Source organism: Xiphias gladius, chromosome 24, assembly GCF_016859285.1.
Source record: "Xiphias gladius isolate SHS-SW01 ecotype Sanya breed wild chromosome 24, ASM1685928v1, whole genome shotgun sequence".
Classification (NCBI taxonomy): Eukaryota; Metazoa; Chordata; class Actinopteri; order Istiophoriformes; family Xiphiidae; genus Xiphias; species Xiphias gladius.
Window position 1 is genome coordinate 1,280,393 of NC_053423.1, and position 25,284 is coordinate 1,305,676.

The 25,284-nt window shown below is 38.9% G+C and overlaps 1 protein-coding gene across 1 annotated transcript in view; it reads right to left on the minus strand.

Annotated features, from left to right (window-relative positions):
• Positions 1-124: 124 nt before the first annotated feature.
• The window catches only part of vars2 (valyl-tRNA synthetase 2, mitochondrial), a 36,452-nt gene continuing 11,292 nt past the window's right edge, over positions 125-25,284 (minus strand). The window contains exons 12-30 of the mRNA XM_040120858.1: positions 24,383-24,473; positions 24,059-24,186; positions 23,737-23,840; positions 22,736-22,817; positions 22,449-22,525; positions 22,129-22,216; positions 21,563-21,656; positions 19,755-19,825; positions 19,545-19,670; positions 19,321-19,425; positions 15,510-15,578; positions 15,335-15,413; positions 13,511-13,641; positions 6,885-7,037; positions 6,321-6,572; positions 4,412-4,523; positions 4,027-4,220; positions 2,482-2,631; positions 125-638 (exon numbers count right to left, since the gene is read on the minus strand). Of these exons, the coding sequence (XP_039976792.1) occupies positions 561-638; positions 2,482-2,631; positions 4,027-4,220; positions 4,412-4,523; positions 6,321-6,572; positions 6,885-7,037; positions 13,511-13,641; positions 15,335-15,413; positions 15,510-15,578; positions 19,321-19,425; positions 19,545-19,670; positions 19,755-19,825; positions 21,563-21,656; positions 22,129-22,216; positions 22,449-22,525; positions 22,736-22,817; positions 23,737-23,840; positions 24,059-24,186; positions 24,383-24,473 (2,184 nt within the window). The 3' untranslated portion in view covers positions 125-560. The remainder of the gene's footprint in view (positions 639-2,481; positions 2,632-4,026; positions 4,221-4,411; positions 4,524-6,320; positions 6,573-6,884; positions 7,038-13,510; positions 13,642-15,334; positions 15,414-15,509; positions 15,579-19,320; positions 19,426-19,544; positions 19,671-19,754; positions 19,826-21,562; positions 21,657-22,128; positions 22,217-22,448; positions 22,526-22,735; positions 22,818-23,736; positions 23,841-24,058; positions 24,187-24,382; positions 24,474-25,284) is intronic.

The following is a 25,284-nucleotide window of genomic DNA, read 5'->3' on the forward strand; positions in this document are numbered from 1 at the left end:
ATTTATTATATTTTGGTTCTTAAACCTATTTCATTTCATTTACAGCAAATTCAACCTGAAATGTTGGAACCTGATTCCTCTTGGTATCAAAATTCTGAGATCTCCAATAAGGAAACACCCCTTGTCAAGTTTAGGGAAAAGACACATTCATTTTAAAAACAATGACAACTATGAGGGATTGTTAACAGAAAAGCCATTTGTGATCACCGTTCTTGAAAGGCCATGACAGGACACAAATACCTGCTGTTAAGGAGCAACCAATGAGCTGATGAAGACTTCCATTATGGCCTCTGTGCATTAACAAAACACATTTATGTTCCTTTCCGTGGATACCTGCAGCCTCCCATAAGTCCTGCTGCAGGCGAATTGTTAATTATACAGTGCAGTACTGCAGTGTCTGTTTGACAGTGAGATTATGATCATTATGTGAACAACATATTAATTATACAATGCAATGTCTCATTCATTCAAGCAGTGTAGAGATGTCAAGTTCAGAAAATATAAATAATTCATCAAGTTCATCAGTTCTGATGTCCAGCAGTACTGCCTTTCGGCTATAGTTATTCTGTTGTTTGAGTCTCTTGCAGCACCTTCAGCTGGTCCTCAATAGTTTTCAGTTCCTGCTGCAAGGCTGACACCTGAACACAAGGAAGGGTTAAAAATATGAATCACATGAAAAATTTTCAGAAACTGAATATGCTTGCTAATATTAGATGACCATGTAGTACTGAACTATTGTAAAATGGATACTATTAAATAAATAATTAAATAATTATATGATAATAATTAGAATTATAATATAAAAATTAAAGCTGCAAGCAGTGTTGAATGGGCCCTTGCACTTTGATCCCATTGGGGGAGTGCTATACCCACTGTTTATGCAGGTAGTATGACATCGTTTTCAATTTGCATGATTGTCGGATACAGAACAAATGAGTTAATTACTTAATTTGTGTACCCACTTGCATATTTGTATCATGCATTAAGGCAGGTACATGCAAAGATAGACCCCAAAAGGAGCTTGAGCCTATGTCTTTTGACCTTAGATTTGATAATCTTCACAATATAGCATAATTAAGGCTTTTCTGATCTAATGTGAAATGGATCTGGTCAATCTGCTAGGAGGAGTACATGAAAGTATAACACGTCATTTAAGGTTGCCAGTAGGTGGCGCTATGACTATGGCTGAATATTGGCATGTAGATTTCTTCAGGCCGGGGACTCTTATCAAACGTGTGAGGTTTCAGGCAGATAGGAAAATGTATATTTGAGTTACAGCAACTTCCTCTTTCAATGCGAAGCATCGAAATCTGCCCTGCCGCCACGGACACACTGTTCAACAAAGACTCAATAGCTTTGCCGTTTTTCCACAGCCACATGTAAAGTTTCATCATGTCTGACACATGTCCATGGTTTTGGGTGTTTTCGAGCACCTTTAGCTCCTCAAAAATGTGATTCATTTGAATGGATAATAATAATAATTATTATTATTATTATAACAACAACAACAACAATAATAATGATAGCAATTCCAATAGGGTCCTCGCACTGGTCGGTTCTCAGGCCCTAATAAATATGTTACTAAATACAGTAAAACAAAGAAATGAATCAATAAGCTGTAATTTAATAACATATTAAAAATAATGTAATAATTTAATAATTTAATAATTAAAAAGCTGTACTGGTCAAATGTTATTTCATCATTCTTAATTTCATAGTATCATATTTTTATTGGATTTCATTTCATGGACTTTTGAAAAAGCTGTGGTTAAGCAGGTATAATGTTTACTATGTTTGCCATCTTGGTTTAGCCTGTTAGCATGCTAACATTTTACCAATACTTTGGCCATAAACCAAAGTAATGAACAAATTAAAAAATGTAACCTGATCAATGTGGTTTGCATACTACTACATTTGTACATTGCATTGGACAAAAGTGACTGCCAAATAAATGTAAATGATTACAATTCACCCTGAGGCAAAAATGTCTGTAACAAATTCTATGGCAATCCATCCAATAGTGGTAGAAACCACAAAAGCAAACATCATGATGGCACGAGAGGAAAAGTAAGGCGATCACTAATGTCATTAGGATTCACCCTCTGTGGAATCTCTGTATTTAATTTCATGGCAATCCATCCAATAGTTGTTGAGGTATTTCAGTCTGGACCAAAGTGGTGGACAGCCAGAACAACACTGCCATCCCAAGAGCCATCCTGCTAGTGTGGCAAAAATGTAGCTAAACTAAAGTAGAATAGTACATACCAGAAATATTTGTTTGGATCAAAGCAGGTTGTGGTAGGTTAGAAAGTTTACAAAAATTTTATTTTGTTTTCTGGTTTTCTTGTAGTGGGGCATTATGGACAAAAAACTAATTCAAAAATATAAACTTTTCCACTGTTCAGACCAATTACCAATTATAAATAACCAATTATAAATAACCCATAGCAGCTTCCCAGCACCTGACTGCCCAGTGCTCACCTTATTGTCCATCTGCTGCCTGACATGAGCAGGAACCTTGGTCCGGTAGTTTGGAGATCGGACTCTGCAGAGGATTTCCTCCAGCTTCGGAACAAGCTTGTCCCTGCGCTGGGAGAGCTGCAGGATCTGTTTGTCAACATTCATTCCACTCTGAGAAAGGAAATCATATGATAACCTTAAAAGCTGGAACACACCAGCACACTGATGTGCACAAATGTGGATGCGGATGATAAGGCTACACCCCTTAGGCCTTCATTCCAGGTCATGTCCTTCCAGTTTTCATTTTGATTTTGAAGTTAGGTAGCACATTACAAAGTCCATTTCACATTAAATTTTTTGTTTAGGGTTATACTTAGGAGCACTTTAATAGTACTTGTGTCATACACACACAAATACGTTTTCAATTTGGTCAAATAAATAGCTGCAAATTTGCTGTCTTTCAGTGAAGTTTGCCGTTTTGAATGAGAAATATGGCACCCTCGTGATTCATGTACAGCAAGAGTTTTAGTTTGTGGTGGTGGTGGTGGTGGGGGCTGGGCGTTCGCGCTCCCCCTGGGAAAATCACAGACACACCTGCACATGATGCAGGATACTGCTTGACCAGGCACTCAGTTGCCAGTTTATTAGGAATTCCTAGCTACAACTAATGCAGTCTAACACAACAGACCGGCAATAAATCTTCCTTCATTAAAGGTTATTATGTTCAGTTTTTATTGAAACCATTTTGGAGACCACAGTTTGTGGTGCTGTTACTGTACTGGGTTATACTAACAGGCATTTTTATTATTTTGTCCACCCTTTTTATATGTAATGTTAAGCTTGTGTGATATCAATGAGGGTAGGCTAAATAACAGAAACACTTCTCTGTGCAATGCAATACAGTTCAACAGCACCACAAACTACATGCTCCAAAATGAGCATAAAGTTGTATCAGAACATCTGTAAAGCAGTTTCAACACAAACTGAACATTATAAGCTTAATTAAGGAGGATTTACACAAAGCAAAGTTTGACCTTACTTACAGGACAGGAGTGATTTTCTTGTCAAGGCATTGTAGCCAACACTGCCATAGATGTCAAAACACCCAAACCTTTGAAAACACCTTATCTTGCAATGTTAAGGAAAGTGATAAAAAAATTCTGGATTTGCACCAAAACCTTAATGGGTTATTCCCCGGCCCATGCAATCGGTTCAGTAGTTTTCTGCATAATTGTGCTGACAAATAAACAAACCATCAAACAAACCAACAAACAGTCACCGTTTAAAACATAACCTCCTTGGCAGAACAAATCTTCACATTTAAGATGCTGGAACCAGAAAAATTCTGACTTTATTTTAAGAAAAGATACATAGATTATCAATTTTTTGATACATTTTTTGTCATCTTCTAATCAGTTAGTTGGAGGGCCTGATATTACAATCTGCCCTGAAAATCCCACTTGAATTTGAAAACTGAATTCGAAACATGCCTGATTATAATAGTGGCAGCTATAGAGTTCCATATAATTGTGCTTATGAAGTAAGTAGAAGGAAGTTGATACATACCTGAACGTGAAGGTGTAGCTGACATGTGTGGTCCACCACACCTATGAGGCTTCCTTTAGGTGGAGGAGTGGAGTGGAGGTTGTCTGCTCTATGAGGACAGTAAATATGGAGGCTGGAGATCCGGCCTAAAGTCCAAACAGCTGACCCAAAGTGAAGGAGGTCCTGGGCCTGGTTGGGTGAACACACTGCCCACACTGAAACACACAACATACAAGCAACATGAAAATAAATTATCTAATCTATGTATCTACTAATTTATCAATAAGGCTCATTATTTTTGTTACTTTTATCAAAACATTACTGGGTTAATATCTAGCAGTCTTTGAGCATTCATCAACAAAGTGTTATTTTTGAAATGGTTGTTTTCAACTGTTATATTACTTACTGGCAGGTTTTTCTTTGGTCATGCCACACTGGGCTCTTAGTGAGCGGGCCATTCGGATCACTTCCTGGACAAGCAGGAAAGCTCTTTCCTCTTCAGGGAAATGCCAGTGTGCCTGGTAGGATGGAGAGGTTAAAAAAATAACACATCAGCTAAAACAGAAGGAAAGTTCAAAATCCAGCCAGAGGACATTTGGGGGTAAAAACCAGGAAGGTAGTGTATACAAGAGCAAACTAGCAGAGTAATAACTTCAAATTCACCGTCTGTTTTACCCATGAAGCAGGCTAGTATATAACTCACACAGAACACTTTTTTATGTTTGTTAGACTGCAGACTCTCCAGAAGCTGTACATCCTACTACAGGCAAAGAAAGTTACAGCTGCTACACGTTTAATAATTGCACCACCTATAGCCAATAAGTGGATAACTTCAATTGCCTTCTTTTTATAGCTATGGTTTTAATAGTATATGTGTAATTTTGAGGTGTTACATTTTGAGGTGTTACATTTTCATTTCCATGACCTGTTTGCTAAATAAAATAATAATAATAAAACAGAACACCACTGTGTCATTATGTCAACTGGCAGTGTTTACTGGTTTGAAGCCAGTGAGGGTGGGAAGCCAATCATGTTCCTGTTGCAGCACCAGTGACCCCTACTAGTTGGTCTGTCTACACTGTTGCTTTTGTTTATATTCTCCCCAGGTCAATAGGAGCAAGAGGGGAATTGGGGGAGCTGGCCATAATTTAAAAAAAAAAAGGAGCACATAGATTTCTCAATATTGCCTCACAGATAATCTCCAACCAGCTTCTCATGTCTCACTGTAACAGTATTGGTTTATAGTGGCACCTTAAGTGGGGGCGCAATTTTGCCCTTAAAACCGCAGCAAAATCAAAATTCTTTCTCCCTAACGGTGGATTCCACATGTGTAAAGAGATACTGTTACCCTGCAGGAAGAACAAAGGACAACAAGGCAAGCAGTTTGTACTGGAACTCTGGCCAGGGTTTAATGTACTTTCCCTTGCGCAGCTAAAACTTTTACTCCAAACTGGTTAATTATACTTGCAGCCCATGCAGTTTCACAGAAAGAGAAGGTGACCGGACCCCATTTGATTTCTTAAACATAGATTAGCTGTAAGCTAGACTCCTTCAACATCGTCAGACCACAGAAGATCTTAAGCTGACGAGCTGTGGAGGAAAAGAACTGTTTTCACTAGACCTACGCTCCACGCTGTTCACCTAACAACAGAAGAGGCACCATTGGTTTCATCCAGCATGAGGTATGCAGCATCCAGGGGAGACGTGGGTGTGAGCACAAACTTCCACCCCCATGAGCAGAAAAATCCCTCTGTGGGATTGAGGAATGGACAGAAACGTGGAAGAAATGTGATACCATCCTGGGATGGGCTGTAAACCACTCCTTGACACCACATCGTCCCATACATAACAAAATGTTCTGAATTTAGTATCACCTGCCCCCTTTCTTCAGCTGGCCTAAGTCTTTCATAGAGGTCATCATGGAATAAAAACAGGCGCTTAGTACTGTATGCCCTAGTTAGGAGTTCATGCAATTTTCAAAAATTTCTCTTTACCTACAGATTTACCAGAATGTAGCAAACCACAATATAATTTACTGTCATTTTTATTATGTTTTAGGTTTTGAATGCAAGTTTACCAGTTTTTGCAGCAGTATGTAAAAATGCTAAATGAAGTCTGTATTGAGAGACATGTTAATACTGTAAGAAACTTTTATAAGTTAAAGATATCAAATAGGAGCAAAATGTAATAGAATATCTGGTTTATGTTTGTTTTTAAACGTGGTTGGACCCCAGGATACATATTTCCAATATGTTAATCTGGTGAGGGCAAACCCTTGTTGTGGTTGTGAGGAGGTTTGATGGTTGTAGTCTTACCATCTGAGAGGAGCAGGGGTATGGCTGTAAACACAGGCTGGTCTGCGCAGCAGCTCCAGGTTGGAATGGCTGGAGTCTCTGCCACAGCTCCTCAGTGATGAAGGGCATGAAAGGTGAGAGCAAGGCCAGAGATGTAGACACACAGTGATAGAGGACACCTCTGGACACCTGCTTTCCTCTGTCACTGTGCCCTTTGTCCGGGTGGACCACTGCCTCCTCATCCTGCTGGACCAGCACTGGCTTCACATACTCCTACAGGAAACACGCACAGCAAAGGGAATGAAAAAACGCTAGATACATTTCCACACTGGGATAACTACTGTCAGTTTAACTCAAACTCCAGCTTTATATCAATAATCTGTTTACATAAATCTTTGATACCCTGAGACTGAGCCTCCCTGTTGCCATGAATAAATCAGGTAAATATATTATTCCTTTTTTTTTTAGACAGTAAGTAGATATCTGCTTATACAAAGGAAACAAGCAAGGATCTAATTTCTAACCTGTCCTGTTTCAATGACATCAAAGTGTACCCATAATCCCATATGAACGTTATGGCCTCACCATGTAGACATCACACAGGCTGTGGACCCAGAAGGAGTACAGGGCAGATGTGATAGTGTGTAGCTCATAAGTTTCAAAAGCCTGCTCACACTGTAATACTGTGCTGTAGAGTCTGGAGCAGATCCACCGGTCCATGCTGCTCAGAGGAGTTGTCTGAAAATTGGAAAAATGAAAAACTTTAAAACACAAGACACATTTATACAGTATATTCAATACAGCTTTGCTAACACGTTTAGCTTAAGGCTACATTGCAGATTCTTGATCTAAAAGCGGGGCTTCAGCTGGGCCTCATTCATTGTTAGCGTAGATTTGTCTGATTCAAATCAGATTAATTTTGATTGAATCAGACTTCTTTTATGAGGCCACAGATTCTCTCTGCTCTATTTTGAGCTCATGTCTGGATACACCATGTCCTCTATCCACCAAACCTGCTTGTTCTAAATTGCCTCACCCATGACAGCTGCATATTGACCTCAGAGCTGCTAAGAGAAATTGCCATAAATGCAGCGACGCCACTGATCTCAATGGTTATCAGTTTGCTCCAATCTTACTTCTCATCCAGCATCAGTGCTGCAAAAACTGTTTATTTACAATGAGATCAGCAGTACCACAAACACTCAGACATTCAAAATATTACTAAATCCTCCACCACCTCCACCAGACACAAACCTCTCAGATGATATTTATGCTTCTTTCTTTACTGAAAAGGTGGTGAGCATCAGAAGCCAATTTTTTTATCCTCTCAGAGACAACTCGTCTCCCCCATTTAAGGGCACATCACTCCCCATGGTCAGCCCTCTCACTGGGGGCAGGGCACATGCAAGCCAGAAATGTAGCAGTCCTAGTACATGCCTTTTTCTGCCTCCTCTGGTCAGTGGTACACCACCTCCCTCACAAAAGCCTGCTCACACTGTAATACTGCACCAAAAACCGTAACATGCAGCAGTCCTACTATATGTCCTTCTCTGTCTCCCCCAGCCAATGGTGCATCACGTACTTTATTCACCAGTACTCACCAGCCACCCACCATCACACCACATGTCCACTGGACCCCATTTCTACCAACCTCCTCCAAGCCACATCTCCCACCATTGTGCCAGCAATCAAATGCGATAAATGCTTAACTGGCTACTGGATCTTTCCAACCGCATTCAAAATCCTTACCCCCCACACACACACACACACACACACACACACACACACAGGGATGCTCCACATCTCAGTGCTAGGCCCGTTCTCTTTGCAAAATACACCATCTCCTTGGGTCTGATTATCCGCTCGAATTGATTCTCATGCCACTGCTCATTGATTCTCATGCCACCGTCATTCCCACCAGATGACCCCAGGGTCTTGGCGCTGATCTCGGCTTGTCTTGTCAGACACATCCATATGGATGAAGGAACGCCACCTCCAACTAAACCTCTCTGAGACTAAATTCTCTGACCTTGTTGCATATGTCTCCTGGTCATGCTGCTTTGCACTATACATTATGTAACCCATATGAAAAAGAAGGCTACTCAAACCATGTCATTTAGAGGTGTAGTTGCATGTTGTCCCCAAGGGGAGTGCAATAAACTATATGCATGCTTAAAGTGCAGAGAGACTATGTGCAGTCTTTATGACACTTTCTGCAATGTAACTAAACAATTCTTGGTATGAACGCAACAGAATAGTCTTAAAAGTTTGATAATTTCCATATATCAACACTAATAAGCTTTTCTTTTATCAGAATCCCAACTATAATTTTGAGGTGAGTCAGCTTCTGTCAAGTTATTAGAGTCTGAAACTCTCTTTTTGCTAATTCTTGCTAGTCTGTTGCTGAGGAGAGAATACATCATATTTGATGTTCAAGTTCAGATACTTTTCATAAAAAAACAATCAGGGTTATGAGAATGTTTTCTAATGTTTCTAAGATACTTTGATGCATATTGTTTCATTGTGTTGATGTTCTAACAAGAACGTAACACTTACTGCTAAACTAGCTGCTAGCTTTGGTTAGCGTTCTATCATTGTATTAATGTAACGGCAATTACTAGTTCGGTTAGCGTGGGGAAGTATTAAAGGTGCATTGCACATTTTTTTCTGTTGACTTTAAAACCATTTAGTTTTGGTAGAGTTGTAGTACAACTACATTGTGATTGAACTGATTTTGGTTGTTAAAATATACACGTTAATGAAATTGGTAGTGATAATTCAATTCAAATTCATGTTTATGGGGAAACATTGAAATTATGTATAAAAAGGGTTAAAAAGGGATAGGTAAAAGGTGGTTTAAAAAAGATTAATAATCCATTTGTTATTGCTAAAATGCCAATTTTTGTTATGATTTATGGTAATTCATCTCATTGCCATCTAAGTATATCCTTAGTTGTTGGTTATACTGTACATCATAACATTTTCTAAATTAAGAAAAGAAGTTAGTGAGGTCTCATGATAGAAAAGGGAAGAAAACAAAATAACTTACTATTCTACACTATTTGTGTAGATTGGTTTTTGGACTACCAGATAGAATCAGGAGGATTCAGTGATGGTGAGCCCATGGACAGCCATGAAAGTGGTGTCGCGTACCGTAGTATCTGTCCATTCATTTGGACACTAGATAAGAACACGTACACAATATTAGCTTTACCCACGTAGTAGCAGTGCATTTAATACTCACACTCATGAGGACCAGGAACTCAACTCTCTAAATCTCAAACTCCTATTCGAATTGAAATTGAGTTGAAGGTTTAATCTCGTAAGGGACATATTCTTTGTTTTGTTTTTTTCTTATTTCCTATTCTTTATATACAAATTGCAGCACTGTGTCTGTTGTGTTATTGTGTAAGACAATACAACTGTCAGCTATTCTACTCCACACCAACTCCTCTCGGAAGTCATTCAAGGCATACCACTCCCGAAACCTAGGTAGATGTTAGTGTCTCTGTTACCTCCATTGGTTAAAACTAGACGTGCTACACAACATACGAAAAATCAGACTTTACACGACTCAGTATGCCACCAAACTCTTGGTACAGGCCATGATTATCTCTCGCTTCAAGTACTGCAATCCATCTAATGGGTCTCCTAGCATGCATAGTGAAACCCTTACACCTGGTCTAGAATGCGGTGGCACATCTGGTTTCCGATCAGCCTAAAAAGGCAAATTTGACTCTGGAATGAGCTACTAAATGCTATCAGAGAGGGAGCGTCCCTCTCTATCTTAAAAAATCTCTTGAAGACTCACCTTTTCCAAAAGCACCTCCTCTCCTTAAACCTCTAACACCCTAACAAGCATAACTCGCACTCACTGTGCACTTCTTAACCTGATCTCCTTATACTTTGTCTTATTGAACAGATTTAGTACTTAGTGCTTATTGCTAGGTCTCCTACTTTACTGAAGCTCTAGTGTTACCCCTCACTTGTAAGTCGCTTTGGATAAAAGCGTCTGCCAAATGAGTAGAGTGTTTCCCCTATATGCACCTAACAGTGGGTTTAAGCTGCTGCTGATATCTGTTAAATTTTTTTTTTTTTTTTTCAAAAGACAAGGTGATAGGGGAGCTGAGGAGAAGAGGAGAGGAGAGGAGAGGGATCTGTCTTATTTCTTTAGAAATTAACATTATATTATTTTATTAGGGACGCTTCATATTCAGGTCATTTCATACACCTGTGAGTAAAGCATATAAAGAGAAAGAGAAACTTTGCGCTAACCTGATAATGACAGCACAGTGATTATAATTAGCACCAGGTATATTCAACAATGAAACAAGTAATGCTGATCGCAGATTCAGGATTATCATTCCCCCCTGTCCTGTAACTTCACGTGAATATTGCACACTAACGTTACAGCAAACGCACTCATTTGATAGGAATACGCAAAGAAACACAGATCTGTGACTTAAACAACATTTGGAAGATCCATCGTGATACAAAGATAGTAGCTATTCCACATTCACTGATTGTTTTCTTCTTCCAGGTGGCAGGCCTTACTATGCATGAGGTCCGCTGTGACGTGCGAAAGCTTTCAGTCTCACGGTCAATTGACATATTCCCTCATGGAGATATTAACATTACATATTATTTTGATAGGATTCCCTTAAATAAACATTGTAAATGTAAATTATTTTATCATAGAAAATATCATTTGTAAATTAACACTGTTTAATAATACAACAGTGTGGTGAAGCAAGTTAATTATGGAAAAAAAGGAGAGCTAAGATTGAATAATTGGAAGAATGAATGAATGACAAGCTAGGTAGATGGATGTATATGGTCACCCAGTGGGTGATATGGGTCACACATAAGCCAGACATTTCCTCTGCTCATTCAATTTATGGTCTTCGACCATAAAATGAAAGGAGCTCACAACTGGAAATTCAAGGAGCTATTCCTACAATTCAAAGCTACCCAAAAAGGGGTAATCTCTATTTCCTCTGCTGCTGGAATTGTTAGAGTACGCACTGTACCTGGCACATTACACTACGTGCTCTATGCTTATGGTTGCAATCTTTCTTAAAGGAATAGTTCAACATTTGGGAAATCCAGTAATTTGGTTGAGTGTGAGATTTGGTTGAGTGATTTGTGTTAAGCATGAAGCAGGAAGTAGTTAGCTTAGCTTAGTATAAAGAGGCAGGGGGAACAGAACTAGCCTGGCTCTGTCCAAAGATCAAAAATACACCTACGAACACCTCTAGCTCACTTAATTAATGCATTCTATCTCGTTTGTTTAATCTGTTCAAAAACATTAACGCAAAAACAAGTTTGTGATTTTAGGGGCAGTTCTGTGCTGAAACTATTTCTTGAGAAACAACAGTTTATCAAATCGCCCAGCACTTTTGTACAGTGTCTCCAGCAGTAGTGCTGGCAACCTCACTGTGATAACAAGACTCCCTGCAACAGACTGTTTTTCATGTTGATAAGGTGAGCTTTAGAGGTGTTGGTAGGTGTATTTTGGACTTTCAACAGAACCAGGCTAGCTGTATCCCCCTGCGCCTTTATGCCAAGCTAGGCTAACCACTTCCTGACTACAGCTCTGGACTTCTGCTACATTCTGGTCATATGGGTTTGTGAGGATTTATGTTGCTTAAGACCTCAAGATAGTTGTATGACTGCAGAGTTGGTTGCCTGAGGGTTAAAAATAATGTATACTGAAAACATATCGATATATGTATTAAATCTGGGATAAATTACCTGAAACCACAAACTTTGTCTGACGTAAGGCTTTCATATTTGTTTGTCTTTTCTGTATTAATTAGCAGCTTAATTGGGAGCTTTTAAAAAAACATTCAGGTTTACCAGCTGTAATTATAACTTGGATGTTGACACTGGCAGTTGCAGACAAATAGGACCATGTACAATACCAATGGTAGCCTTTATGCCATACCACTCTTTTTGGCTGGACCACAACAGCGAGGCCAGCCCTAGCAATGCGAATGTCAGTGACTTACTGACTGACTGAGTGATAGTCCATGACTGTGACTGAGTGACTGGATGATGTTACACCTTTGGTCAGCTGGCCAAGTGTTGGAGTTCCCCTATTGGCTGTTGCTCTTTTAAAATGAATTGGTGCATACAGTTCTAATACGTCATCAGGGGGGTGTTTTTAGAGGCAGTGTTGCCAAATAAGTGCCTTTGTAACTAGACATACAGACTTTTCAGGCACCTTCAGTGACTTTTTTTTGGCTTTTTTTGAAAAAAAGCACCTAGCGACAAATCTAGCGAGTTTCTGGCCCCCTGAGTGCGAGGTTCGGCTTTCCCTCCACAGACACACTACCCTATGCGTCTCATTCAACGGACCGCATAGCAGCTGAAATACTGTAGACGTGAATGAGCTTCTAACTTTCTCTCTCAGTTATCATTTTCAGTAAGTATAGCCAAAATCACAGCACAGCCATTGTCTTTAATTTACGTGTGTGGTGATTTTGTCAGATTATAAAATCAGCATTTTATCAGTGCAGAACAGCAGCTTGGAAATGGCTTGTAAGTGACTGCTGCTTAACTTATAATCTTAATGGGTTGCGTTTCAGTCACTATTTCATACTTCTTCCATTGTCTGACAACAGAAACAGAAAAACATCTAGATGAGAACAGCTTCATTGAGAATTCGACTGCATTAAATTACTTTATATGTGAGTAGTCATAAACTAAGTTTTGGCCTAGTCTTGTTTTTTATGCCAGTGTCAAATTCAACTGTACTGAAAACAATAAGACCTTTCACATTTTTCATGTCTTAATGCCTATGTCAGTGCGTCTTTTAGAAAACTGCTAAGGGAAAAATGTTGTTCATTCCAGTGCCAATTAAAGATCCTTCATTATATACTGTTGTTTGTTGTGTGTCAAATGTGTTGTTACAGGCACAAACTTTTTTGGAAAGTTTTGGACTTTATTGGACTGATTTTTTACATTCAAGCCAATCCTTCCCTGTTGCTGTGATTAACAGCTGTTTTCCTGTTTTGCACCATGTAATGATGTGTTGTGTGGTGAGGCAATTCACCAGATTTTCAGCCAAATCTACCTCAGAAGCACACAAAGACTTACTGTTGAGAGTGGCAGGGTGGTTCTTGTTTTGTGGAAGACAAGCAACTGTGTATACATAAAATTAAGAATAAAAACACAGTCCAACAGGCTCTATGGATTCTTTGCCGTACCTCTACCAGTGTTTGCACTGGTGCTGTGTTATCACCCAACACTCCCAGTGTGAATCTCAGAGTCTGCCACATTTTATTGCAAAAGTGTCTGCATCTCAGGACCTGAGAGATGGACAAACTGATGTCTTCTCCTGACAAAAAGGCAGAAAAAAAACAATCAATCACAAAGTGTAAAGTTAAATGGACTTTTAAGATAAATAGTTTTGTCCTACTAGTGGAAAGGTGTAGGGTACCAGTGTCTGTCACTTCACTGGTTAGTCTTTAAGTTCATTCAGTAATTTGGTTCACAGTACAAATGTGGACCAAATGAAGTTTGAGGACTAATACAAAAACAATATTTATTTTGTTTATACATTACTAAGTGAAATATAAACATCTTTTTAACAAAACCCTTTTTTATTTTAATTGTTAAAGTTTATAGTTAAATGTCAAAATACTAGAAGTTGTACAAGCTAACCTTAACACTTTAACCCTAACCTTGTTGAAATAAAACGTCTATAACTGGAAAAACAGGGACTTTTAAATCAATAAATATCTATCCATAGAATAAGTATGATTACCAATCTGACCAGAGATCCAATGCCAACTTTAAAAGGACACTCCAATGATTTTTTTTACATCAGTTTCAGTGTACTTGCTTAGTTCTGTAAGGGTGTGTTCAGACCAACTTTAGCCCTGCATTAAAAAAAACAAAAAACAAAAAACACAGCCCTCTCATTCCTTTCAATGGAGCCACTCCACTGGTGCAGCAGGGGTGCTAATGAAGGCTCAAAAAAAAAAAAAAAAAAGCAGTACCGTCTGGCAAAAAAGTTTAACCTAGCTCAATTTTAGCCAATCACAAACTTGCAAGTGCACATTCCTGGTGGATTACTCTGTAATGTTAATGCTGAATTTCTACTGCCTACCTTGCAATAGTCGCAATGAAAGATAATGTAGTTGCTGCCGTGATAACTTTACAGAGTTGTAGTCCTTTCTCTGAGTATTATAAACTGTTGTGCAGTGTTTTGGCATTAGATAAGCCTTAAAATGGATAATCTCTTACTCCAACTGGTCTTCCTGGATTCGATTTCATTGTCTCACTGGTACTTGATATAACACAGCCCCGTGTTGTTTTAACGCAGGGTTGTTTATTGTCTGAATGCCTGCTAATACTCAGTCTGTGTAAACAGGTGAATAATGTCTTCACACTCTTGAGAGTTTGCGTCCAAAAATGGAGTGGAGTGCCCCTGTAAGTACTTACGTAACTTAAATACTTAAGTAAAAGTTTTCAATACTTCAGTACTTTCACTTGGTACCAAAAAAATATTGAGGTTTCATACCCAGGCCTAGTCTACAATTACTCTACATCAAACTTGCTGAACACATTCATTATCCCATTGTTATAAGTAATCCTTCCAGACACGAGCATAGGAAAGTAGACTAACCAGAGAGACATTTCACTTCTGAATTCCAAGTATTTAATGGTAAAATTAGAAACTTTAGCATTATTGCTGTGCAGTGACATAGCTGCATGTCTTTGTCTCAGAGTGCAAAATGAAAAAAACTGAAAATAGTTAAACTTTTAAGAAAACGCAGTACAAATCACCTGCAAAACTGGAATGGACAACCAGTAAGTGAGAAAAGATCTGGGAAAACCAATCTGTAGTCATATCAGTTCTTCACTGCAGTCCCTCACAACTTATCTCTTTCTCAGTCTAGTTAAAGTTGCTCCCCATTTTCTTTTCCTGCAACAATGTTTCACATTCACACAGCTCCACACATACATTCACTCTGACAAATGGTCTTTCTCATCAGATAAAGTGAGTAGTAATGAGAGTCACTCACCCTGCATCTTGTGAGAGCAAAGGGCGAATCTCATAGCATCAGTCCCACACTGAGGGATCCCTTTGGGGAAGTCTTTCTTCTGTGAAGAAACAGATGGAGCAGACAGTTAGAGAGGAAGTAATGAGTGTGCTCAGTCAGCCAGAAACAAACTCAAATAGAAGAGAGGGGAACTGACCTGTGCTTCCATGGCAACCAGTCGCTCCCTGGGGTCAAGGTTCCCTTCCATCACTTTCTTCTGAAGTCTCTAGGAGGAAAAGGAAAAATAAAGGAAACAGAGTTTCACAACAAAACGTCTTTTGAGGGAAATAGAAGAGGCGTCTGTCTCGGTGGGCTGTTTCCTACTTACTACTATCAGCTGCATTGTCACTTCGCAAGAGAGAAACCTTATCAGTTCTCTGACAGTACTGCTCTTCTCCCAACCCAGAGAATATACAGTCCTGGTTGAAATTATTGGCACCTCAGAATTTTAAATACAACTTTAGAATATATTCAGACATAAATGCAAATGAACCAATTTTGCATCAAAGTATCTTAATAAAATGTCTAAGGTCATTGAACAAAATAAAAAAAAACTAAAAAAAAAAAAACTTGCATTATAGTGAAATAATATGGTTGCGGAACCTTTGGCAACCTTTAAACGATTCTTTTAGCCATATAGAAGCTTCTTGCACCTGTCTGCTGGTAGTTTCTGCCAATCTTCCATTGCTATGCGTTCAAGCTCTTTGAGGTTTTCAGTTCTTTTTGCAATGGCAGATTTCAGCTCTCTCCAAAGGTTTTCAATGGGAATTAGATCAGGACTCACTGCTGGCCAATTTAAAACAGTTCATCTTTTCCTTTTCAACCACTGTTTTGTGCTGCTGGATGTGTGCTTTGGGTTGTTGTCCTGCTGAGAGACCCAAGACCTTTGCCTCAAACCTAGTTTACTGAACCTGGCTAACCCATTTCTCTCTAAAATGCTTTGGTAATCTTCTGATTTCATCATTCCTTTGATGCATTCAATGTCTCCAGTACCAGAGGCAGCAAAGCAGCCCCACAGCCTGATAGAACCTCCTCTATGTTTTACTGTAGGTAGGCTGTTCTTTTACTTACGGGCTTCATTTCGTCGCCTATAAATAAACTGAAGCACTGCATTCCCAAAGAGCTCTGCTTTGGTTTCATCTGTCCACAGAACATCATCCTAGGAAGACAGTGATTTATATATGAAAGTTTTTGCAAACATTAATCTTGCCCTTCTGTTCCTTTCTTTCAATAGCGGTGTCCTCCTTCGCCTTCGCCCATGGAGTCCTACTTTGTTTAGTGTGCGGCGTATGGTGCAGGCAGAAACCACAACTGCAGATTGCTCCAGGTCAGCCTGAAGCTCTTTAGATGTCTTGTGTGATGTTTTTTCCACATCAGCATCAACCTTCACACACTTCTCTCATTGAATTTCTTCTTAGCACCACGTCGGAGAAGCGTCTTACCATTTTTATTACTTTAACTTCTTGATAACATTAAGAGCTGTTGAAACAGGGATTTCAAGGTCTTTGGCGATTGCCTTGTAGCCTTTAGAATTGTTATGTTTTATAATAATAGCGTTTCTGATGCTCTCAGACAGCTCTCTTGTCTTTGCCATTGTGAAAAAGAAACTGGAAACAATCAGCCCCTTTTTATGCAGTAAAACCATTTGTTCATTCAAGTCATGTGAACACTGAAAATTAAGTGCAGGCGAGTCTTATTTGTTTCTTATTTTGTTAGAGGAACAAATTCTGTAAGTGCTATGCGAAGGCAACTGGACTTAAAGTTTTTGAAGATCTTCCGCCGCTCATCTGAAATGCCTTTTCAGTTCGAACTGACTAGTGGGGAGTTCCAGGTATTTATCCTCTGGTGAGAACAGCAACACTTGTGAGTCATTGAGGTCACATAAGTCGTTGACCCTCCCGGTCATCTTGTGAGTCATTACGATCACATGGTTCAAGGTGTGAATGGGCGCTAACAACTTGAGGGTCTTTATGTTGACAAGTAAGTCGTTGACCCACCCTGCAATCATTTGAGTCGTTGAGTTCACATGCGTCCAGATGTGGATGGGTGTTCAGCTGACTGGGGAGGGAATTTAGAACTGCATTGTAGGTACCTGACAGGTGGTGTCTCAGACCACCCCCTCTGTTTAGTGACAGTTGTTCCAAATTGACAAAAATGATTTCTTTCAGTCCTCTTTCAACCAATCGGTCTTCTCTGGCCAAAATGCGTATATCAATGTCTTGAAAATAGTGTCCTTCGTCCTTAAGATGCAGGTGGACTGCTGAGTCCTGACCTGAGGAACTGACTCTTCTGTGTTGTGCCATGCGCTTATGTAGCGGTTGTTAGTTTCCCCAATGTAGAGGTTTGTGCATTCCTCGCTTCATTGGACTGCGTAAACTATGTTGTTTTGCTTGTGCCTGAGTATTTTGTCCTTAGGGTGGACAAGTTTTTGCCTCAGAGTGTTAATTGGATTGAAATGTACAGGGATGTTATGTTTGTAGACGATCCTCCTGAGTTTTTCAGATAATCTAGCAACGTAGGGAATGACAAGGTTGTTTAGTTTATAGCAGTTTTCTTCTCTATTTGTTCTGCCTCTTTATTTGGTTCTGACGAAGGCCCAGTTGGGGTAACCACAAGTTCTAAGTGCTTCCTTGATGTGTTTATATTGCTTCTCTTTCCCCATGACCTTGTGGGAACATTCTGAGCCCAACGGTGTAGGGTTCTGATGACCCCCAGTTTGTGCTCCAGTGGGTGGTGAGAGTCAAACAGTAGGTATTGATCTGTGTGTCTGGGTTTCTGGTATACTTCAATTTTGAGGCTTCTGTCATTCTCGATGCGCACAATCCAAGAAGGCTAGGCTATTTCCACTGACATCCTCACGAGTGAACTTGATGTTACTGTCCGCTGCATTGATGTGTTCAGTGAAGGATTGAACTTCAAGGGTTTTGATTTTGAACCAGGTGTCATCGACATACCTAAACCAGTGGCTGGGGGCAGAGCAGTGACTTCTCTTCCAGGAGCTCTGCTCTCTATCTCTTCCATGTAGAGATTAGTGGCTAATCACACTCGCTGTGTGCACTCGCTTTTTTGCACTCGCTCACCATGTGATATCTTCCTCTACTCACACCGCTGTGGCTCAGTGAGTTATTTTGCTCTTTTGTTCCTTCTCTGTTTGCGTTCTGGGTTTTTACAGTGCATAGTTACTGTCCCTGGTCTCTCACAGTAGCAGGTAGGAAGCTAATACGGTTGTTGTTCAAAGTTTGTGGCTTTTGCTGTGTCCAGCTGCTGTCTGAATTTTAATATCACTGTCAGAATGGTCATGTTGCAACTTTGTGCACACAGCCTTTATAATTTAAATTGTGTAAGCAATTGAATACCTGATTGTGAAATGTACCCACTAGTGAATAGTTAACATTGAAATTTAAATATACTAAAAACATTTTCGCACTGAGATGTTTTACTTTGTAAACTGTCTGAATTTTTGTGGTCTGAATTCCTCTCTTTAAAATTTCCAGAAATTGTTGAGACAGCTGACAATAAGAAAAATATAGAATATTACGAGACTGATTCTTTAAGTTACATAAAACATTTCGGTTACAGTAGGGAGAGCATGGTGTTTTTCTTGCACTAGTATAGATAAAACTTTCAGTTTCTGTTCATTACTGGTGGTAGAAGAAATTGCAATGTTTTTTCTTTTCTCTTTCAAAAATGCGACTGTTGGAAATAGATATTTTCAAAAACAATACATATAGTATACTTTAGCACCTTTACTGACTTTGATAGCTTAAATGTTTACTTAATTTAGCTGGAGATAACGTATAAGAAACTTCCCTTTTTGCTGCTTAACTAGGTTGGTGGATTATGCTCAGATTATAATATTTATGACATCACATTAAAAACCATCAGTCTTGCCCATTCTTTGAGTGTGATAGATATCAGCAAGTCATTAACACCAATATACCTCCTGGACAAGACCACATGCTACCTACCTCCAGAGAGACTCCATGAATAACATCTAATGGGTCGATGACATTTCCGAGAGATTTACTCATTTTCCTGCCATGTTTATCTCTCACCAGAGAGTGAAACAGAACCTGAGAGGCATGATGGGAACAGAAAAGGGAGAGAGGAAAACAATAGCATTGACTGACACTGTGGTTCATCAGTAGTGAATGTATACTGTTTTGTTTTGGGTTTCTTATTATCTAAGTACCTGCTTAAAGGGAAGCTGTCCAGTCAGCTCTGTGCCCAGCATTACCATCCTCGCTACCCAGAAGAAGATGAGGTCATTGCCCGTCTCCAGAATAGAATTGGGGTAGTAGTGCTGAAAGTCAGTGGTCTGTGGGAAGTGAGGCTGGGGTTATAATACAATGGGATGGGGCTGTTTATTGAGGGGTAGAGGAAGCTGGAAGAATTGAAGTACCTGTTCTGGCCAGCCAAGCATGGCAAAGGGAAATAGCCCTGAGGAGAACCACGTATCCAGGACATCAGGGTCTGACAAAGGGAGTATGCAGGTGTCAGTAACAAGGAAATACATGTGTATATTTACATAAATATCATATATACCAGAGCATCACTTCAATTATAAAACTAGAACTACCACCTTACAGCAACCAGTCAAGTTTTAGTTCGCATCCATGTCTGTCCAGACTCATAAGTAGTGAAGACTCTGAAAGAATTTAATAAAAGGTATGAAGGGTATTTTGTAATAATTAGTGTATGAATTCTTGAGTTATGGCGCAAAAATGTGTAACAGTAACCTTGACCTCTTACCACCAAAATCTAATCAGTTCATCCTCGAGTCCAAATGGACATTTGTGCCAATTTAAAGAAATTCCCTCATGGTGTTCCTGAGACATCACGTTCACGTGAATGGAGTGTTGACTATTTTTATTATTGAATGTAATCTGATGAGAGAAAAATGAATTGAAAAAAATTTAGCATATGTAAAGCGTTCTGACTACTTTCTGAATGCACTGTATGTTATATGATTATATGTGGCATACAACTGCAAGGGGGTAATTCTAGTTTGTACTAATAGTGTAAGTTGAAAAACAATTCTAGTAACAATTTATATGCCGATATTCATTTTTAAGATAAACACGTTACCATAGTGCGATTTCAAGAAGTACAAAAAAGGGATTGTATGTAAAGCACCGAAGAGGGCATAGCCAAACAATGCAATTTTAAAACACATACTTTTTGCCAATATTATATTGAAATCATTAAATCAAATTAAAATAAATTGCACATATGTATTTCATAGTACATTGTGCATCATATCTTATTAGATATCTTAAATACACTATGTACACTTATGTTTACAAATAATTATTCATCATTTTAAATAAACAAATTTCTCACTCATAGTTACATCATTTTAGCTTGTTTCTCATGAAAATGAAAAATTTCATAATGATAGGATTTTGTCAAATATGTCAGTTAACCATTATGACACTGACCATAGTGAGTAAGGCCATGAAAAAAGTCATTTAAATTTCATTTTCATTAGATATAGCTAAAATCCAGACATAATTCAAGACAAATGCAGAAGTCCAATTGGCAATTTCTTTTTCAAGTTTACAGTTTTAGTTTACACATCGTCTGCCTTTAATTTAATTTAACCGTCATTACGGCATGGTGTTATATATGGGAGTAAACTGTAGAGGATTTGTCATTGAAGTTTTTGTTTTAATTTTAATTTTGACAATTGTTTTGGATTTTCAAACATGACATTAAAAATTTGATTGTAAAAGTTTAATCAAAATTTTAATCACACAGCATTTAATTAAATGATTTCATCTTAATATACGCAGCCACAGACTTCCACATCAGTGCTTGCTTTTATGTAAAGGCAACACTGTTTTGAAATGACCTCAAACACATCCTTGACATTTCTTTGATTTTTTTTTAATACTTATCAGCTGATATACATGTTATAATGTTATATCTATTTTCAGCTAAAATGGCCATTTAAATAAGCTGTGCCAAAGCATTGTTCTGCCTCTGGTAGAGGTAGTGAAACAGCAGCAGTAGTGGTGGTCAATGCAGTGGTAAAACCAGTAGTATTAGGAGTAGCAATGTTAACAGCAATAACAAATTTAAAAAAACACTGGTGATCAGAAGATAACTGCCTTTTTTTTTCTTTTTTGAATGTGATGGCTAATGTACAGTAAGGTTCTCATTAGCTGATACAGCAACAGGATAATGGGTAAGATGGAGGTGAATCACCCTGAGTCAAAGTGATGGCTTCCGGCCTCACTCCATATTTGACGGCAGCTCTCTGTCGGGCCTCGTCCTTGTTCTGTCCCCAAACCCACTGCTCCTACAACAAACAACACACATGCTTGTCTTACATTAGTTCTGAAGACACTCACTGACAAAATGCCTTTCCTAGCTCCTTACACCAACAATAACAATCACAACTAAATGCCTAACCCTAACCCTTACCGTAACTCTAACTCAAACCTAATTCTAACCTGAACCCTAAAGCCAAGTCTAAACCCTCAAAAAGACTTTCGAAGCTGTGAGGACCAGCCACTTTCCAAAAATGTCCACGCTCACACAAGGTCTAAAACTCAAACTGCTCCTCACAAAGATATATGTGGGAAGTACATCAGCCAGTTCACCCATTAATCTAACCACTCATTCATTTCTAGACCAATTTTTTCTGTTCAAGGTTGCACTGGATGAAAGGGCCTGAACAAACCCTGTCAGTCCAACGCAGTGATAAAACACAAACCTAACATTTCTCAGCAGTATTATTCTTAAAACATACAAATATGCACATATCCAACCTCTTCTTTGTCAGTACAATTAGGAAGCTCCACTTGATAAGCAGGAATCTGATGACCCCACCAAAGCTGCCTGGAAATGCACCAATCACTGCAAATGCAACATGGGACATTGTTGACAACCGTTTCGTTGAAACAAGAGCTCATTCATAATCAGAGTGATCTCATTTCAAACAAATGTCAAATCGAAAACAATGACACACACACACACACACACACACACACACACACACACACACACACACACACACACACACACACACACACACACACACACACACACACACACACACATTATTGTTCCTCTTCACACCACTGTCTACCTGATGTTGGACAGCCACTTCTTCCATGTCTTGGTGTAGAAGTGAGGAATTATTTCCAGCTGTCCGTCATCAACAGCCTGACAAGGAAAGTAAGAGTCACACTGAAGTTTTTATTAAATGTTGTCAAAGAGTTGAAGGATGAAAGGATATCACTTGACTACTCTATTCTTCTCTACGTTTACATGATGGAGCCTGACACGGTTACTTGAAAATACTGTATGCGATGCAACTACAAACCCCTACATAAAGCTGACCTAAATATCAGCATTTCACAGCTACCAACTTACCTGTATGGCTTTTTTAGCCATTTGATCACAGCGGACGAACCACTGCTTCTTTAGAAGAGGTTCAATGATGTCTCCTGAACGGCTGAGACAGGGAGGAGGGAAGGAATAAAGACATAAGGAAGAGGGCATCCACAAAAATATAATACCAAAACTACCACATTAAAGTGCATAAATGTATTGTTTCAGGAAGCAAGAAGAAAGAAGAAAGCAAGAAGAAGCTTATTATGACACTGTTTGTGTCCAAAGCCACGTTCAAGACAGTTAGCCTGTTAATAAGTTTGGAATATAAACTCAGCAGGCAGACAGTTGTGGTTCTTCATGTTAGTTGTAAGAGAATGCAGCAACTTAGAAAGAGGACTTGTGCCCTAAAAACTTTTCCCCTAAATCATTGATAAGCTGTTTTGGAGGGGGCTACAAAAACCCACAAGTAATCACAAAAACTGGCTCATCAGGTTCTGGATGAAAAAAAACATTGGAACAGCTATGGAAATCTGACAGAGCCACAGTTTAGCTTTAACGCAATGTAGTCGGCCGGTTGTTGGCACGTGCAAACGTGTGCTTCCTCGTGTGCATGCATGTGACAGACAAAATGTGGACCACCTCATTTAAAAAAAAAAAAAAAAAAAAAAAAAAAAAAAACTATTCCATGGTGCTACTAGAGTCAGAAAGTCCAAAGGGAGCCTTTAAAGTCTTGCGTAGATAACTGGGACCTAAACCATCTTTTCAAAAGTTTCAAAATTATAATCTACTAATTTACGTAGGCTGCAAATTTATAGACTGGACAGGCCTTGTTGTGTATGATTAACAGCAAACATATTTTTCTGTGTACTGACATTTATTTTTTAAAAACAACACTATGCTGCCTTTTGTGAAGAAGCTTTTAGCTGTTGAAAAAAAAAAAAAAAAAAAAAAAAAAAAACTTTGTATGAACAGGAGCAGAGACATAAATGCGACACAGAAAGTCAGAATAAGTCTGGTGATGTGTATGTGTGTTCCTCTACCTGCAGATGGGTAAAGTCATGGCATGATTCTTCTTTCCTCTGAACAGCTTCTTCTCAACCAGTGCATCCACAACAAGCTGCCTGGCATCAAAACGCTTCACTCCCTTAAAAGAGACAAAGCGCCAAAAAATCACAACAACAGCTGGGATGAAGACACATCAAACCTGCTCAGGTTGTCAGTACTAGTCACTGACCACAGTTCCAAGTGTTTTACAAGGCCCGTATTTTGTCAATTGCAACCTTAGACAGCTGACATATCCAGATTAATCATATCTCTTCAACACTTCATATGGTAATCATAACTATTATGGTGTTCATGCACCTCTAGCCACTGTCCACTAGGGGGTGTCATGGTCCCGTCTCCTCTAATCACAGTAAGGCGTGGCAGCGAGTGTCTCTGTGACAGCAGGAAATCAGTGTGGTCATGAGCAGGAGTCACCTTTACTGCACCTACAAAACACAAACACAGATCAACACAAGCAGTTCAGATAATATGAGAGCAACAGTATTCACTCAGCATGTTCAGGGTTGGACAAAATAACTGAAACAGCTTAAAAATTCACACATTTTCTCTGCGACAAACAAGCTGTGAGGCTTTTGGTGTTCAGTTTTAATGAGACTGTGTCAGAGAGAGTGTTGTTGTCACCAGTTCCAAGCTCCATGTCCACCATTGAATCAGTGATGATGGGCAGGAGTCTGTTGGTGAAGGGGTGTCTGCACTGCTTCCCATGCACAGCCTGGAACGAAGTGGACAAGGTAGAAAGATGTGAGCACAACTGTCGTAACAAAGGTCATTTTGTATTCAGATATTATTTGTTTCTAGTATTCAGATTTGGTGTGCTTTTTCTTTAGCATCTTTGGCATTGGGGTTGGACGATATATGACCATGATTCAAATATTTATCAATTTCTATACCATTTACATTGTGATAGCTGTCCCTTTAATATCTCTGATTGTACTGGACTATTGTGAGCAAGTCAGTGAGCAGGACAGCTTTATTGTAATATTGGAGTTACAGGACTTTTACGTCAGTGTGTTGAAATACTGAAGCTTGATTTGTCAGGTACTAAATTCACAGAATTAGTTAAAGCAGACATCCTGTCTGGGTGTTTTTCTCCTTGTGTCTTCAACGCATTTTAAAGAAAATGTAAATTGTCCCAATATACTGTTTATCAATGTTTTGACATACTATATATTACATATTGTAGTGATGTAACTAAGTACATTTACTCAGCTACTGTCCTTAAGTACAATGTTGAGATTCTTGTCCTTTACTCAAGCATATCCATTTTATGTAACTTAGTACTCCTACTCCATTGCAACTGAGTATGAAATATTGTACTTTTTACTTCATTAGATTTATCTGACAGCTGTCATAGCTTGTAACTTTTCTAATTAAGATTTTACAGGAGGAAATACATGATGAGCTCTAAAACTCCAATATATTGCTAAAACCAGTGGTTCCCAATGTTTTTTGGCTTGAAACCTCTTACAAAAAAAACTGTGTGTAGTTAGTTGGGGTTCCTTGTTGTGTTTCATATATCTATG